The sequence below is a fragment of the Perca fluviatilis genome, chromosome 9 (assembly GCF_010015445.1).
Source record: "Perca fluviatilis chromosome 9, GENO_Pfluv_1.0, whole genome shotgun sequence".
NCBI lineage: Eukaryota > Metazoa > Chordata > Actinopteri > Perciformes > Percidae > Perca > Perca fluviatilis.
The window spans coordinates 15,878,640-15,896,540 of record NC_053120.1 but is presented as its reverse complement, the minus strand read 5'-3'; the positions used below and the strand labels follow the sequence as shown (position 1 = coordinate 15,896,540).

Below are 17,901 nucleotides of genomic sequence, written 5' to 3'. Positions count from 1 at the left end.
TACTTTTGAGGAATTACGCTTGAAAAGTTCTACTTGAACATTAATTTATCTGTGCATCTACTATAAGATGTGCATTATATACTGAAGATATGCTAGCATAGAAAGAAAAACGGGTATATGTCTGTTGTGAATGTATTGTCCTGAAGGAAAATAAAACTATATGGTTTCCTGTATCATTTAAAAAAAAATACTGTGCTGTATGTTGTAAGTTCAGTTTGTCGTTTATGATGAATCACTGCAGCGTGTTGGAAGTCGGGATGTTTTTCTTCGTCATATTGAGGATGAGCATTGGTTTCGGTGCAGATAAAAGTGGAGGCAGGCTCCTCTGTCTGGTTACACTGCTTCCACCCACTGATGTTTCTGTTACGGTTTTACTGTTCAAAGAAAAAAAAAAGACAGAAACCAAATTTACTGGAAGGTTTTCTTTACATCAAAGTCACTTATCTAATGTTCAGATAAATAAACATGGTAACAACCACCTACAAAAAAGCTTTAAAAGCTGTAATCTTAAAAGTTTAATTTAAATAAATGTCATGTCATGTTAAGTCACTATCGCTGAAGGCGTTAACACAATGGGAATTGAGCCTATGGCCCACTGATGAAAGTATTGCAATATTTATATATTTGCAGTATTACGAACTGGGTGTCTGGTGTGACATTTCCTGGAAAGAATGCTGTATTACAGTTTTTCTCCATTGTATACACAAAAAATGGAACTATGCACACAATTCTGAAAACTGGAAGCTCATGTATCAACAACAAGACTCCAGACCATTGAAATAGAGCGATATCATTCTATTTCTATGCTCCAGACTGCTAAACTCTCAGCACAATTTCATTGTTTTCACTCAAATAGAAATCAGCCAGGACTGAAATCTTAAAAATCATAAATAAAAATATTGGAATTCTGGGCCACAGGCAACAACAATGGAATGTTACATTGTTGTTGCAGACCATAGACAGTAAGACAGGTGCAGACACTAAATAAGTGTTGTTTACTACCCATGGCTACAAATATAAATGTCAAGATTGTTAACATTTATTTGTGTGATGTGTGTAACAGTAATGTGGACTGAAATCTTACAGATTGCCACTTTAACATACAGTAAAGAGTTATTTAAGTAGGATTACATATAGTAAACCTACTTAAATAACTTGTGTAGACTAGAGATAAAAATGTTTTCTACTAAGGTATGTATGTAAGGGTTCAATTACGACTGGTGTTTTTTTAAACATTAAATATATTACAATTTGACCATTTTTATTGCCAAGATTTCAGTATTTGTACTTTGTTTTGCCAGGGTAGAAACTGTATTTAGACCATCATGGGACACTAAAATTAGTGTTGGTTGCTCTTTAGGACACTTAAATGAAGAAGTCTTTAAAAAATAATCTATAGTAATAATCATTTTCATCATACACCCAATTTTTGACACTATTTATAGCTTCTGTTATAGCCATTAAATGTGTTTACAATCACTAGTTAGCTCTTTATATAATAGTTTTTATTGTCAGTGGCGGGGTCCGCCATTCCCGCACTGGATTAAAATGGCACGCAGTGCACAAGCATAAGGCGGCATCTGTTTCCTCGGAAGACAAGATTTTGAAGAGGAAACATTTGTATCGGTTTAAAAACAGCTACAGTGATTTATGAAGAATACATTTAATTATATTTAATTGAACTAATAAATAATAAAATGTGCAAATAAAATTCTGTCAGATGTTATAGTCTGTTCCTCAATAGCTGGTCAGACAGGAACCCCCATCCAGAGGGGATTGTTGCTGACCTGCGTGAAGCTGGCCCCCGATGTCAACCAAAAATTATTTAAAACACTGTTATTTGTTTCTGCTACGTTTGTGCTGGTTTGTGCCGTAAATATTATCGTTTGTGCTGTTAAGGGTTTAAGTAATTAAACTTTATATTTTCTGGCTCACTCAGACCCCTACGCTTGTGCAGTGTGGTGATGGCGCAGTGGATATGACACATTACTTTGGTGTGGGATACCTGGGTTCAATTCCCACTGCGATACATCAGCCAATGTGTCCCTGACCAAGACACTTAACCCAGAGGTGTGTAATCTCTGACATATGTAGCAGTTGTCACAAAAGTCACTTTGGATAAAAGCGTCAGCTAAATGATGTGTAATGTAATAATGTCCAAATCTCCCGAAGATGGTCTCATGGTACATTTTCATTTGTTCTGTTAAGTAGCACAAATGTTTCTTTTTACTGCACAAATATAGCACAATGATTGAGACCATTTTGGGGAGATTTGGACATTAATGGGGGGATGGGTGACGTTACACGTGTAACCTATAAAGCTTAATAACTTAAATAACCTAGTAGCACAAATGTTTCTTTTAACGGCACAAATCAGCACAAGCATAGCACAAACGATTGATTTGGACAAGTATAGGGGGCTGAGTGACGTCACTGGCCAGAAAATGTAAAGTTTAATTATTTAAAACCCTTAACAGCACAAACGAACGGTTTACAGCACAAACCGGCACAAACGTAGCACAAACGAATAGCAATGTTTTTAATAATTTTTGGATGACATGGGAGGGCAGCTTCACGCAGGTATTATGCTGTATTCATATCAGATATTTCATTTTAAAATGCTGTAACCTTAATGTAACCATGATAATGTATTTTCTATATTCCCCTTTCGTATTATAACTATTGTACAGTAAATAACAAAATTCTGCTAAATTGTACTCAAAACCACCAAACACACATGTTGACCAGGTTTCTGTTCTCTGTGATGCTTCTCTCTCTCAAACGTTGTTCACTAACAGCCATGAGGAGATGATCGGACTGGACACGTCCCCACAGCCCTTCATCAAAGCCTCTCCTCTTCCTCCCCAGTTTCTGTGTGACCGTATGCAGCAGAGCGTCCAGACTGGACAAGGAGATGTCAGGCAGACGAAACTCAGAAGATCTCTGCACAGAGAACAAGAGAGAAAGGAGAGTCAATCAGATCTGTAGTCAATGACAGTTTTGTTCAGGAGGAGGAGACAATATTTTTTTTTTTCCCTTTCCTGTTTTAGTTTGTTGGTGTTTTTGTAGGCTGTAAAGTCTAGAAATACTCCATTACAACTTAAGTATTAACAATAAAATGTAGTTAAAGTACCAAAAGTACTAGCTCTAAAGAAAAATATTCCCTGTGACTCATATATTATTATGTGTGACATTATTAGACTGTTAATACTGATGCATCACTGTGTAAGCAGCATTTTACTGTTGTAGAGGGCCAAGGGGGAGCTAGTTTTAACTACTACAGTACAAGTAGTTTAATTCAGTGGCTCACAACTGAGGGTACTCAAAGTATAAGTCCATGTCCACTACCACTACCACTAGTGTATTTTGAAAAACGAAATTAATTTTTGAACTGTTGTTTTTAAGTTATGCTTCCTTTTTATGCTTGTCGAAGTAGTTATGGTTCAAACATATTCATTTTAATCCTAGGTTTAAGGACTTTGCAGTAATTTGCAAATAATGAGCCCTCAAATAATTTGCATCCTTTAACAACTGAAGAGTAAACAATTACTTTGATGTCTCTTAGATCCTGTTTTAACATGCTGACCAAATCAAAGGGGCAGTAAAGAAGATTTGGGTAACACTTTACTTGAAGGTATCTACATAAGAGTGACATGACACTGTCATGAACACATGGCACTGTCATGACACTGTCATGAACACATGGCACTGTCATGACACTGTCATGAACACATGAACTCTAACCCTAATCCTAATCATGACTTGTCATGACAAAAACCGAATGACACTTACTAAAAGAAGCGTTATGTCATAAACGTTTATGACTTGTTTATAATGTTTATGACATGTTCATGACAGTGTCACGTCACTCTTATGTACAGTGCCTTGCGAAAGTATTCGGCCCCCTTGAACTTTTCGACCTTTTGCCACATTTCAGGCCTCAAACATAAAGATATAAAACTGTAATTTTTTGTGAAGAATCAACAACAAGTGGGTCCCAATTATGAAGTGGAACGAAATTCATTGGCTATTTCAAACTTTTTTAACAAATAAAAAACTGAAAAAGTGGGCGTGCAAAATTATTCAGCCCCTTTCAGTGTAGCAAACTCTCTCCAGAAGTTCAGTGAGGATCTCTGAATGATCCAATGTTGACCTAAATGACTAATGATGATAAATAGAATCCAGCTGTGTGTAATCAAGTCTCCGTATAAATGCACCTGCTCTGTGATAGTCTCAGAGGTCCGTGTAAAGCGCAGAGAGCATCATGAAGAACAAGGAACACACCAGGCAGGTCCGAGATACTGTTGTGGAGAAGTTTAAAGCCGGATTTGGATACAAAAAGATTTCCCAAGCTTTAAACATCCCAAGGAGCACTGTGCAAGCGATAACATTGAAATGGAAGGAGTATCAGACCACTACAAATCTACGAAGACCCGGCCGTCCCTCTAAACTTTCAGCTCATACAATGAGAAGACTGATCAGAGATGCAGCCAAGAGGCCCATGATCACTCTGGATGAACTGCAGAGATCTACAGCTGAGGTGGGAGACTCTGTCCATAGGACAACAATCAGTCGTATACTGCACAAATCTGGCCTTTATGGAAGAGTGGCAAGAAGAAAGCCATTTCTTAAAGATATCCATAAAAAGTGTCGTTTAAAGTTTGCCAAAAGCCACCTGGGAGACACACCAAACGTGGAAGAAGGTGCTGTGTTCAGATGAAACCAAAATCGAACTTTTTGGCAACAATGCAAAACGTTATGTTTGGCGTAAAAGCAACACAGCTCATCACCCTGAACACACCATCCCCACTGTCAAACATGGTGGTGGCAGCATCATGGTTTGGGCCTGCTTTTCTTCAGCAGGGACAGGGAAGATGGTTAAAATTGATGGGAAGATGGATGGAGCCAAATACAGGACCATTCTGGAAGAAAACCTGATGGAGTCTGCAAAAGACCTGAGACTGGGACGGAGATTTGTCTTCCAACAAGAAAATGATCCAAAACATAAAGCAAAATCTACAATGGAATGGTTCACAAATAAACATATCCAGGTGTTAGAATGGCCAAGTCAAAGTCCAGACCTGAATCCAATCTAGAATCTGTGGAAAGAACTGAAAACTGCTGTTCACAAACGCTCTCCATCCAACCTCACTGAGCTCGAGCTGTTTTGCAAGGAGGAATGGGCAAAAATGTCAGGCTCTCGATGTGCAAAACTGATAGAGACATACCCCGCGCAACTTACAGCTGTAATCGCAGCAAAAGGGTCGGCTTACAAAGTATTAACTTAAGGGGGCTGAATAATTTTGCACCCCAATATTTCAGTTTTTTATTTGTTTAAAAGGTTTGAAATATCAAATAAATTTCGTTCCACTTCATGATTGTGTCCCACTTGTTGTTGATTCTTCACAAAAAATTACAGTTTTATATCTTTATGTTTGAGGCCTGAAATGTGGCAAAAGGTCGAAAAGTTCAAGGGGGCCGAATACTTTCGCAAGGCACTGTAGATACCTTTAAGTTAAGTGTAACCAAGATTTGTACTCCATGTGTGGATTTTTATATAGTTCTGACTTCTAAAACTCTTTATTGCCCAAAACCTTGCTGATTTCTACTCTACTTGGCTAATGTGTTCTTCCCCTTGTGTAACATTGTAACTTAATCACTTCCTCAATCACAGTCGCCACTGTAAGCTGCCAGACCAGTTCATGACGATGCAAGTCCTTCTGGTTTCCAGTAACGGTATAAATCCCAACTTCCGTAATGTCCTTTTAACTGAAAACAAACTACTTTTACATAAGCAAAACTTGTATGCACTTTGTTTCAATCTCAGGGTTTTAAGATAGTATTCAGACAAATTCAAAAAATGGCACAGAACATTATTAGTCAACTGGTTTTGCAGTTTACTCACACTTTTAGAGAACAGGGGATTGGCTATCCAGGGCCTGCTGTCTGCTACTTGTCCTGTAACTAACCCACCGCCTCCGCAGCCTTTTGTACTGAAGTTTGAGGAGATGGTCCTTGTTTGCTCGGATAAACTGATTAGAGGTCGAGGAATGAGGCTCTTCTGATGGTCACAACACTCAGGAGCTGGTTTAGATTGAGTTATAGGTGGCAGCACAAACTGAGGACTTACTGGTTGTTCGGTGTCAGTGTCCAAAGTTAATCCTATGAAAGAATTAAATGTTTGTTCCACAGATTTAGTGACAGATGGGTCATTATTTTTGCTGCTGGTTTCTGGTTCCTTTTTACTCGTGCAGCTGTTGTCCTCTTCGTTTCCCTCCTCTTCCTCCACGGGCTCCTTGGCTGCAGCCAGAAAAGGCATTAGGTTGACACAAAGCTTCATTATATTCCCTGATGTCTCACACGTAGTAACATTGGCTGAGGTGGAGTTGCTTTTTGATGTTGCAACTTTAATCTTCTCCTTTGACTTTACAGTTCTCATTCTAGGAATTGATTTCTTCACTTTACCCACAATCATGGGACAAGTGTCTGGATCATGTTTCTCTAGTTTTACCATCCTTGTCTTCTTCTCTTTACTCATTCCAAAATGTGTTAAAACACCTTTGAGAATCTTCTCCGATATTGTCCAAACATCTCTCAAAAAAGCTTTAACATAAAAATATACAGTTGTGTGTTCTGCCAAAAACTGACTCTCAGGCGTATCAAACTGAACAGCTCCTTTTTCTCTCCAGCAGCAGTGAAAGGAAAGGCTATAACAATTACATTACTTTGTGGCAGGCCTATTAAACTGGCTGTTATGGTAACATACACACAAACTCCAGTCACTCTTAATGAGTGGAAACAAAGTCATTGTTATTTCAGATTATATCCCGATGGATTATGTTTCAACTGAAACCACTCAAAAATGCTGGATTATAAAGATGATGGAGGAGAATTTAGCAAATTATGACATGCAGGAACTTGTTTTATGAGGTGTGCCAAAGATTGTCTATTGACAAAATGAATCACTCAGGAGTTCAAAAAAAACTTGGACTCTTCTTCTGCAGTTTGTAATTAATTTCAAAGCTGCACAAATCAGAATTTTTATATTGGCAATTAAAGAACCAGTGTGCAGGATTTAGGGGATCTATTGGGCAGAAATGGAATATATTATTCATAATTATGTTTTCATTAGTGTATAATCACCTCAAACTAAGAATCGTTGTGTTTCCGTTATGCTTAGAATTAGCCCTTTATCAACTAGGGTTTTCATGTTTACATTACCTGAAATGCCACCGTAGATTCTACTACACGCTTGCAAAGGGAGGGGGGAAGGAATATTACTAATGCTTTTGACTATGTGACTATGAATATATTTTAGCTTGTATTTCTTCCCCCAAAGGATTAAAAAAATAATTAAAGCAGCTTTAAAGCTGTAATCTCGAAGATTTTAATTTAAATAAATGTCTGTGAAATGACTGTCTATTGCTGAAGAAGGTAACACAGTAGTGATTGAGCCTAGGCTCACTGATGACACCAGTGCAATATATATTGCAATGGTTGCATTCTTTCCGGCAAATGCAAATTTGCAGTATTTGCCGGAAAGAATGCTGTACTACAGTTTTTTTCTCCATTGTATATACACAAAAATGGAACTACGAGCACCTATTCTTGAGAAGAATATGAATCCAGAATATGTTCTCTAATGGTTATTGTTAAAATAATTAAACACTTCAAATATGTTTAGATTCTAAGTGGAAAATGTGATTAAAAAACACAGATGCTCTTAAATGTGTTCACAGAAGTAACGGTAAGTAAAAGTGACATATTGAAGTGACTATACGTTTAAAAGCCTTACAAAATGTAACTACATAGAGACAGAGTGAGAGCTCCTACTTTTTCCTCCTGTCTTTGTTTGTAGTGGTGGACAACAGCTATTTTTGTTCACTGTCAGGCTGTCAGCCGAGGAGCTAGCTAGCTGCTCACAACATACGCTGCCAAACATAGGCCTACTCACTGTAACTTTGGTATTCTACACGAGCTGTAAAGAACCAGACCCTGGTTTGATTGAGTAAGATGGTCGTTTTGACAAATAACAATGAAGAACAACAGGATTATATGTGAGTTCAAAATTAAGAGTGTGTTAACGTTACGTTTGCAAGCTAGTTAGCGTTAGCCCGAATTACAACTCCATTAAAATAGCTAGCTTATCACGTCTGCAGTTGTAAACGGTTTTATATTACGAGTTGTGCCAGCTCTCTTGCTAATTATGCTCATTTGGTTGACGTTAAAATGAAAAAATTATCTGTCCCTGACGATGAAAGAAGCAAGGTTCTGATTCGGCAGTTAAGGGGATATTTAAGGGAAACTCAACGCTGAAGTAAGCTTTTTGCACCTCTTACTGTTGTGAAAGCCTGTTAGATATTTTAGCTAAAGCATTACTGCTGCCTGGAACCCACTTTGAGATCTGTGAAAGCGTTATTCTATTTGTGAAAATGCAATAAAGGGAGACCTCACAAATATTTTTTTTCACACGTAGACCTGTCAAATCAGGACTACATAATATCCAAGAGACGTTAAAGATGATTTTAAAAAAACAGTTTCAGAAGTTTTAAGTTTGCTTAGGTTTACATGTCAAACATTGACATTATATGATATCTCTTTGTGGACAAACCTAGCTAACCCAGGGAGATGTTAATCATATCATGTTGCTGTAGTGTTGCTAACAACCTGCAGGGCTCAGGCTAAAAATGGCAGAAAAACCCTCACAATACACCCACTGACCTACATCTGCTGCTCCTGCAGGATTCCCTTCCTTCTCTGATCTATTTAAAAAAATACTGCAGAGATTAAATAGGGGTGCACGATTCAGAAAATGTCCTGATTCAATTCAATATCGATTTTTAGACTCAAGATTCAATTCAAAAACGATTCACAGTATGTAAATGTAGTTACTTTTCCCATGTGATTGCAAAGTGCCAAGCTTTGGCCAGCTTTCAAATACCTTTAACTCAAGTATAAAATAAAACTCTTAAGTAAAAAGAGCTTTTCGTTCAGAGTTCGGTGAGAGTTTAGAGCATTGAAAGAGAGTGCGTTGGTTGACTGGCATGTTAGGTTATGTTGTTGTTCGTCCACGTCTTTAATGTTAATCTCTGGGTGATGGCGTACCATTTCAGTTCTCAAGTTTGTGGTGTTTCCAAAATACTTAACTTAGTTTTGCAAAGCCTGCATATAGCATGATTCCTATCAAGTTCCGTCTTCCCCTCGAGGTTATAAAAGCTAAAATGTGCCCAAACTCTCGCCTTCAATAAGGATGGAGCAGGTTGAGTAATTCTTTTCTGTGAAGTACTAACTACTTCTGCTGCACTCGTTCTTCTTTTGATTATGACAAGCGTGCCTAGGCGTTAGCGTGAATTCGATGCAGCGGCATCTATGGGAATGGCGAGCTAAACTCATTTCAGGACAATAGTATACACGCCATTACAAAATGAAAAAAATAAATAATTTAAAATAAAGAAAACATGAATCCATTTTTGGAATTCTATGAATCCATTTTAAAGGTCCCATGACATGGTGCTCTTTGGATGCTTTTATATAGACCTTAGTGGTCCCCTAATACTGTATCTGAAGTCTCTTTCCCGAAATTCAGCTTTGGTGCAGAACTACAGCCACTAGAGCCAGTCCTACAATGAGCTTTCCTTAGTATGTGCCATTTCTGTGTCTGAAGCTATTGAGGAGGAGAGTGGGAGTGGCGAAGTGGATGTTTTTTTTTTTAACACCCTTAACACATAAGCAGTACAGAAAAGTAAAGGGGCACTATAAACCCTCAAGCCCTAATAACTGTTTTAGTACATTTTAGCAGGTTGTTGATTATCTTCCCCATTGGATAATATGCCAAATAAGATTATGTTGTTATGATATACTGCATGGCATTCAGAGCTGGTCTCCATGTCCACCTCAAACCTAAAACACTCACTGACTTTAAAATGCCACATGCTAAAGAAAATGTTGAATTCAAAGAGCATTCTCAGACTGAAAATCAAGAACAGTGCAAGTCCATTGAAATGCATGAGAATTAGGTCACACAAAAGTCTATTTCCATATCCTGTGTACTGAGAAAAGCGTGCTCTCATGTACTGTGCCGTATGCCTTTGCTCTCACCTGTTGTGGAGAAAGACATTTGAGAAAAGGGCTACACTAAAAAAATTACAAGTTAACTACATCCCTTCAACATAAAATAACTTTTGGGATTTGTGTGACTAAATTGACACCTTGTCCTCTGTTTTTCCAGCCTGATAGAGGAGCGTAAATGCTCCTCCCTGCCCAACTCTCCAGCCAGGAGAGTTTCTCCCACCAAAAAGAAGCAGTTCTTTATCAACCAAGCCATCCGTAACTCTGACCTCACTCCCCGAGCCAAAGGCAAGAAGAGCCTGCGCCGACAGGAGAACAGTAAGCTCTTATAGATGATATATTAGAAGTGGTCATCCACTGCAGGCTGAACAATGCCGGACAAGCCTCTGTGTGTGTGTGTGTGTGTGTGTGTGCCTTCAACAGTGGAAAAGAGCATTTACATTGAATCGTTATTGCTACAAAAATGCCAATACTACAACAGTATGTTTTTGTTTTTTTTAGTCTCAAGAATAAACAACTTAAATCCATGAATCTGTCACTGAAGTTTAGCATATATCACCACTGTACATCTCCCTCTTCTCTGAAAATCAGCACGCTTTCTTGCTAATCTTCTTGAGAGGGATGAGTGCTCCAAAGATGATCTGGAAGTTTGCAGTAATCCAGCGATCCCATCCATCTTCACTGAAGCCTGCACCAATGGAAACTACATAGAGGTAAGTTGTCTTCAGCTGGGCTTAAACTTTGCTGCTTATTAATGTGAGGTCTGTCTCGGTTTTGGCTTTTCTGTATTTCTTCCAAGTACTAAACACTGTCTATGTTTTAAGACAGCTGTGTTTTGGTGGATCCAAGCATGATCACATCTAAAAGCACCCAATAAAACAAGTATTAGTTTTAAAATTGACTCATCATCCTCTTGTTCTTTTAGCCATGGAATGACTTCATGAATTGCTCCGGTGAGGAGCAGGAGAGGCTGCTGTCACTGCTGGAGCAGGAGGAGGCCAAGAAGAAAAACAAAGACGATAGGAATGGTGAGCGTCTCAGTCTGTGCTTGTTTGTAGGCTGGTTGTTTTAGGTGCTGCTGTTTGTCTGACCGTTACTCATCCCTTCACAGTAAATCCTGCCTTTATTGCTCAGGACTGCTTCCAGAGAATCGATCGCAGGCTGCGAGCGACTCTCAAAAGGAAACAAATCCCCATGGTGAGTGTCATCTTTCCTACATACATGGTAGGAGTCTATGTACCCACAGTAGCTTTGAGCTTAAATTAAAGGGGTGATAGAATGCAAAACCGATTTTACCCTGTCATAGTTGAATAACGACAGTTCGGTGGGTAAATAGGACATACATATAAGCTCAAAATCCCATTGACGCCCCTTTACTATGAAAATCTCATATTTTGAAACTGCCGCTGAAAACGGGCGAATCTCAACAAAGCTAGTTGCTTGCGTAAGCATCTCAAAAACCGGAACCTTTGTCAGCCCATGGGTGTATTAACGGTCACACCCCAACATTTGCATAGGCTACACAACTGACCTGAGATCAGTTAGTCTTCTGAATCTAGGTCGTGCAGATCTCAGAAAATGTATACATTGTTCATATGCTATTTTACCATTAAATTCACTTCTGAGACTTTTTTATGCGAGAAATCAACTACTTAGAGGTCAAATATGGGCCGTTTTACGAAAATTGATGTCTAATTGCAAATTTTGTCTGACTGTGTGTCGGAGTTCAGAGGCTGGTGCTGCCTGTGTTGCTGCCTCGCCGCCTGGCCTGCCTTCCTCCACAGACCCCGGCTTGCTGTGAGCTCGATTGAGCTCCGGCACGGCTGCTGCAGCCCACAGCACCTCATACCCGCGCAAAGTCACCGTTTGGGCTAATGGACTAGCTACCAAACGCAGCTGCTCTGACAGAGCCTCCGGGCCCCGCTCCAACTCTCTTCCTGCTAGCTAAATGCCCGGTGTATGTGTGAGCGCGGGCCAGCGAGCTTGTTACGCCAGCATTCTCTTACCACAGATTCTAGTTAATCTTATAATGTGTATAATTATAATGTGTTGAGTTATTTAAACAAACGATTGGGAAAATAAACGCTGCTTGTCCGTGAGTCTCATTGATAGAGCCTGCGGCTGGATGGAGCTCTATCAATGAGAGCTAGCTAGCCTCCTCTTAGAATTCCTCTGGAATTCACAAATATTCATTAACTTGAAATCGGACACCGTTGTGAGCTTTATAAAACATATAGTTAGATGTTGTATAAGTGGCGTGACGAAATTCAAACTGTAAATATACTCGAATTACGACCAAAAATGAAGCTAACTAGCCGCAATCTGTACACATAGGATTGCAGGGACAGTCGCAGCTAACGAAACCCGCACAGCTCACAAATATTCATTAACTTGAAATCGGAAACAGTTGTTAGCTTTATAAAACATATAGTTATATGTTGTATAGCTAAGTGGCGTGACATGTGTGTAACATTTGGTAAGAGATTGCTGGTGTAACAAGCTCGCTGACCGCGCTCTCACACACGGGCCATTTAGCTAGCAGGAAGAGAGGAGATGCAGGCCCCTGGAGCTTTGTCAGGGCAGTGGCGTTTGGTAGTAGTCCACCAGCCCAAACGGTGACTTTGCGCGGTGTGTGTATGAGGTGCTGTGGGCTGCCAGCCGTGCCGGAGCTCAATCGAGCTCACAGCAAGCCGGGGTCTGTGGAGGAAGTCAGGCCAGGCGGCGAGGCAGCAACAAAGGCAGCACTGGCCGCTGAACTCCGACACACAGTTTAACCAAATTTGCAATTAGCCATCCATTTTTGTAAAACGGCCCATATTTGAGCTTTATATAGTTGATTTCTCGCATAAAAAAGTCTCAGAAGTGAATTTGGTAAGGAAACATTGCAGTGTGTGGAATATGAGATTCTGTCGCGTTTCTAATGTGTGTGTACTGGGGATTCGCTCAACCAATCAGCACACGACCTCTAACTGTGTGATGTCTATGAAGTCGCCGTCAACCAATCAGCGGCGTCTCTATGTGTGTGTAATGCGGCTAAGGCTCAACCAATCAGCGCGCGTCTCTATGTGTGTGTACGGGGCTAAGGCTCAACCAATCAGCGCGCGTCTCTATGTGTGTGTACGGGGCTAAGGCTCAACCAAGCAGCGCGCAGCTCATCTAAATATTCATGACCATACCATATTTGGAAGAAAAGCTCTTGTTACAAATAGGGCCAAAACACAGGGATGCATAAGGGCCAATAAAATATCAACCAGGCCATTTTCAGCCCAACTAATGTTACATACCCCATTAGGAGACCATAAGGAACAGTGTGAAATACCCTATATAATCATTCTATCACCCCTTTAAAGTTTGAGCGCCGAGCTTCAACTACTTCATCAATCCTCTGTCCATATCATGATATGATAACTGGTGGAAGACATGTTAATAAGCACAGTAGATGTTTCCACATTTTGACTTATCTCTCCTGTATCTCTGCCTTGTATCAAACCTAGAGGCTTCACCAGCTTGTTGTCTCGTAGTCAAGTCTTTTGTGGCTGGATCGTAGGACTGTAGGATCGTAGGACTGTAGGATCGTAGGACTGTATGACCAGCCCTACAACCTCAAAACTCAAAAATCCCTCTGTCCTTCTGTCACTGAGAGATGAAGTTCCACCATTGGTCGGAGTGAGTGTGATGACGTCAGTGTTGGTGTTTTCCCATAGGCCATTGCTCTTTCAAATTGTATTGGCGGGACACAGGCTTTTTCCTCCGCTATTGCCCATCAGTGAGCTGATTAACTTCCTTAAATACACGGGGATGTTGTTGCTGCTGCCACTCATTTCAACCTTTTTAATGCACAGGCTTAGCAGCACGGGCAGAGTAGGCTACAAGCAGATGAACGGCACACCATGTGTGTCAATGGGCTGGCAAGCAGGGGATGCATATTTTATCATTTATCAGAATACGATAATTTATATTGTATATAATGTGTCTTCAATATCGTTCATAATAGATTATCTGTGTGTTTTCTTGCAAGATTTGCTTGCAGAAAAAATAAACACGCCAAAAAGAGGTGGCCGGCAGCAAATAAAATGGCATGATTACATTGAAAAGCAGTGTTCTGTTATTTGTCTCAAATGTACAAATGTATCTTTACCATGTCATGTGATATGCTACTTCAGTACACAACAAACAACTATTACTGTGACCGCTACAGATGAACATTTAATATCTATATTAACATTATAGACACCACCGCTGACTGTCCATGTAACAAGTTGGCCACCATTAAGCACATTGACTTTACATGGTTACATGGTACAGCCATATACTAGGTTTTGACCTAGTCTTTTTTTCCTTCTGCTGTACGTCAATGGCTATTTTTGGCTGTTTAGAAATCAGTGACGTGCGTTGTGATTTGCAAATGACAAACAGGTTTAACCACAAACATCTCTTGACTCGCCAAGGAAGCCCACAGTAGTTCAGTCATTTGGCTCAAGCACAAATCATGCTTGAGGACACGCGGTTGTTATGGAGATCAAACCTCTTGGCTGCCACCCACTATGTTTTTTTTGTTTTTGTTTTTTTCTTCTCACAGGGAATTCTGGAAGTACTTGAGGAAAACCTTGTGAACTTCTTCAACACTCAACCTCACTCAGTTTACACAACCAACCTCGGCAGCAGGTAGAACTCCTTTTTCTGTGTTCAGATTATCTGCAGGTCTTAAAGTCTCAAAAAGCATTGGATGCATTTTAGAAAGTATTAATATAAACACAAAATATTTAAGACTTCTGTATGAATTTCAAAACTTGTTAAATTTAAAACCATTTTATGCGTTATGACAAAGGTCTCTTCAAAAGTCTTAAATTTAACTTTGTGAACGCTGCAGTAACTGTATATTTATAGGCTTTCAGTATATAGAAACAATTCATTTCTCCAAAAATATGTGTTTTTGAAAAATGTATTTGAAGTTCTGTTATACACTTAATTTTTGAAAATTGTTTACAATCTGATATATCCAATCAACACACAGTAGATTTTCTTTTTTGTTAAGGGTCCCATGACCTGGTGCTCTTTGGATGCTTTTATATAGACCTTAGTGGTCCCCTAATACTGTATCTGAAGTCTCTTTCCCGAAATTGAGGGATCAGCTGAGGGATCCTGATTATGTTTCCCACCTGGAAAACCAGTTTATATTAGTTCAAAGTTTTTATTAGATCACATGAAACGTCTATGATCAACACAAAGAAGTGGCGTCATTGCAGCAGCAGGATTTACAACACAACAAACAAAAACAGGATGTGAAAAAAATTGCAAATATTTGGCATTAGACACACTCATAGACTAACTTTATTGATCTATGCCGGGAAAGTGGTTGATTGTTTCTGTAAGTGGTTAGAGAGGAGTGGAAAGTCATTTCTCTGTTGTTTGTGTTTGTGAATCAGCTTTGAGAGACTGCTGCTTCATGCCGTCTGCCAGTATATGGACCTCGTCTCTGCAAGTGAGTGGGAACATGTATTAGACATACTATATATATATATATATATATATATATATATATATATAAAATATATATATATATATATACACTAGTCAGCACTTTTCCACCAGAATGACAGAGAATGTTGTTTGAACATTGGGAAACCATTTGTCGAAGTCTGTGTACAGCCTGCGTTGCAGATAATGCTCTTAAATACATTTTCTTTTTTTTCTTTTTTTTTTAAGAGATTATTTTTTTGTCTTTTCCACCTTTTTATTTTTGATAGGACAGCTAGGTGAGAAAGGGGAAAGAGAGGGGGAAGACATGCAGGAAATGGTCACAGGTCAGATTTGAACCCCTGACCTCTGCATTGAGGCATAAACCTTGAAGTATATGTGCGCCTGCTCTACCCACTGAGCCAACCCGGCCCCTGCTCTTAAATAAAAAAACAAAAACATTTCTGTGACATATTTGGTCAATTAATTCTCTATTTTAAGGTAGTAATGTTTCCCTAACATTCAATATCTGTGTTGGGTTATTTTAAACAATTTTCTTCACACTGATGATAACAAAATACTGAGGAAAACAATGAACACATACTGTACATTTTGGCATATAAAAGGTGAAATTTGGGGAAACAATATTGGTAGGACACTGGAATTGATTAAGTTGTATCAACCATCAAAAGCTTATAGACAGGATTATAGCACACAATCCATCGTATTAAAGCTTTTGAACAAGACGTTTTCATAGAAATTGTAGATACTTCTCTGTTTACATAATCCTATTGACAAAGCCTGGCTGGACGTACATAGCCAACTAGATGATTTCCAGTCATGAGAGAGATCAAAGTTTTTTTTGGTTGGACCTTCAGGCACCGACTACAACGGGTCACGTCAGACCGAAGTGGTGAACAAACAAGAGGAGTTTCTGCCTCCTAGACTTCTGCTGTCCGTCTACTTGGAGAAGATGAGCTGAAGTCAGGACCAAGACATGTTTCCCCTTTCCTCGGCGCAGCTCTGCTGCAGGCAGGGGCTCTGAGAGGTGTAGATAAGGCTGTGTAAGTTGTCTGTGTAATGTCTGCCAAGCTCCGAAAACAGAGCTGCTTACTTTTTCTCTGTTTGGTCTCTAGGAAATTCTCCATTAATTGTATCTATAAACCCGTCAGAGTTCATTGATTCACATGGCAAATGTTACGTGTTAAACATTAGCATGTAAGAATGCTAACTGTGGGCATGTGCGGTTAGCATTTAGTGTAAATTAGTTGACAAATTACAACTTGCCTTGAGAATAACTGTTTTGACCAGGCCAACTTTCACCTCAATGCCCCACTGGTAAAGATAAGAATCTAACAATAGCAAATGTTTTTTTAATCCATCCAACAGTTTTGTTTTCTGGTGTATAATAAGTTAAGTACAGCATCATCGAGCTGCTTGGCTCTAATGAACTACTGTTTCCATACTGCACTGGGAATTAAAGGAAGTCCCTTTCCCAAGTTTTAAATAAACTCATTAATATATTAATATTATGGGCATTATTGATTAACTCTAAGAATGTAATAATCTCACAACCTGATTTGTGATTGGAATTCAAAATAACATACATGACACAAGGAAATTAAATTTCATACAATTACAAAAAAAAAAACGATTGTCATTTGCATTATAATAGCATTATGTCAAAATTCATATATGAGTTGTAAATGAAAGCAGGTTAATGAACAGTTGGTCTATTTGGTCCCTTTTCTCAGTGCAAATGATAGATTTCACATTTCACAACTTTATTGAATTAATGCAACATGAAATATGACTTTTCAATCTTCTCACACAGGTGATGATGTCACTGTCTGATGTAATTGTATCGCTAATTGTTAGTTTTATTCCTCCTGAACATTGCTTCATTATGATCTGACTCACAACCACACATGACTTTGGAGTGTTTCCATCGTAGCGGCAACCCGACCCCATTATTTGAACCTATATTTAATATTAATTCCAATAAAGCACAAATTCATAACGGTAAATAATGACAATATTAACCTAGAAATGGAACATTTACATGAACCCTGTTTGTATAAAGTCTTGGATGTGCAGCTCTGTTTGCATCTCTGTGAGAACTCTGTGTTGCTAATGAGGAATGACATTTTGCAAAGGTGCTAAGACGGATGAATGAATTAGGAAATACATCACTGCCTGAAGGATTAGACTGTACGATTTGTGTAAGGTAGTGAGGTGTGAAGCATGAATATTAATATCTCTACATTATATGCACAGACACATCACTCATCATAGGTGAAGAAGGAAATGGCTTTAAAGCGTGGGAAATAACAGCCTCTGGTATACTTTGGAAGTAATTCTTTAATAATTATCTCT

At 39.0% G+C, this 17,901-nt stretch overlaps 2 protein-coding genes across 4 annotated transcripts; one reads left to right on the top strand and one right to left on the bottom strand.

Annotated features, from left to right (window-relative positions):
• Positions 1–118: 118 nt before the first annotated feature.
• Positions 119–7,965, bottom strand: LOC120564897. Of its 2 annotated transcripts, XM_039810159.1 has the most exons (4): positions 7,834–7,965; positions 5,906–6,300; positions 2,738–2,943; positions 119–374 (listed from the first exon to the last, which is right to left on the bottom strand). In XM_039810159.1, the coding sequence occupies exons 1-4, from the start codon at positions 7,940–7,942 to the stop codon at positions 233–235; spliced, it is 852 nt and encodes a 283-aa protein (XP_039666093.1). In that variant the 5' UTR covers positions 7,943–7,965; the 3' UTR covers positions 119–232. The 2 variants fall into 2 exon arrangements, with proteins under 2 accessions (XP_039666093.1, XP_039666092.1); XM_039810158.1 differs by lacking the exon at positions 7,834–7,965 and having other exon boundaries at positions 5,906–6,487.
• r3hdm4 (R3H domain containing 4) lies at positions 7,892–17,052 on the top strand. 2 transcript variants are annotated; one of them, XM_039810161.1, is made up of 8 exons: positions 7,892–8,057; positions 10,229–10,386; positions 10,660–10,781; positions 10,994–11,096; positions 11,180–11,265; positions 14,648–14,733; positions 15,495–15,550; positions 15,816–16,397. In XM_039810161.1, exons 1-8 carry the CDS (start codon positions 8,014–8,016, stop codon positions 15,881–15,883), a joined length of 723 nt encoding a protein of 240 aa, XP_039666095.1. In that variant the 5' UTR covers positions 7,892–8,013; the 3' UTR covers positions 15,884–16,397. The 2 variants fall into 2 exon arrangements, with proteins under 2 accessions (XP_039666095.1, XP_039666094.1); XM_039810160.1 differs by lacking the exon at positions 15,816–16,397 and adding an exon at positions 16,404–17,052 and having other exon boundaries at positions 7,894–8,057.
• The last annotated feature ends 849 nt before the right edge of the window (positions 17,053–17,901 follow it).

Bases quoted from the DNA above. Each gene is read 5' to 3' on its own strand.
- LOC120564897 (XM_039810158.1), bottom strand. From the start codon at position 6,475: ATGATTGTGGGTAAAGTGAAGAAATCAATTCCTAGAATGAGAACTGTA. The intron at 2,944-5,905 runs GTGAGTAAACTG...TTCTCTGTGCAG, and splicing joins ATCCCCTGTTCTCTAAAAGT to AGATCTTCTGAGTTTCGTCT. The intron at 375-2,737 runs GTGTGTTTGGTG...TTCTTTGAACAG, and splicing joins AACAGAAACCTGGTCAACAT to TAAAACCGTAACAGAAACAT.
- r3hdm4 (XM_039810160.1), top strand. From the start codon at position 8,014: ATGGTCGTTTTGACAAATAACAATGAAGAACAACAGGATTATAT. The intron at 10,387-10,659 runs GTAAGCTCTTAT...TCTGAAAATCAG, and splicing joins CCTGCGCCGACAGGAGAACA to CACGCTTTCTTGCTAATCTT. The intron at 10,782-10,993 runs GTAAGTTGTCTT...TTGTTCTTTTAG, and splicing joins CCAATGGAAACTACATAGAG to CCATGGAATGACTTCATGAA.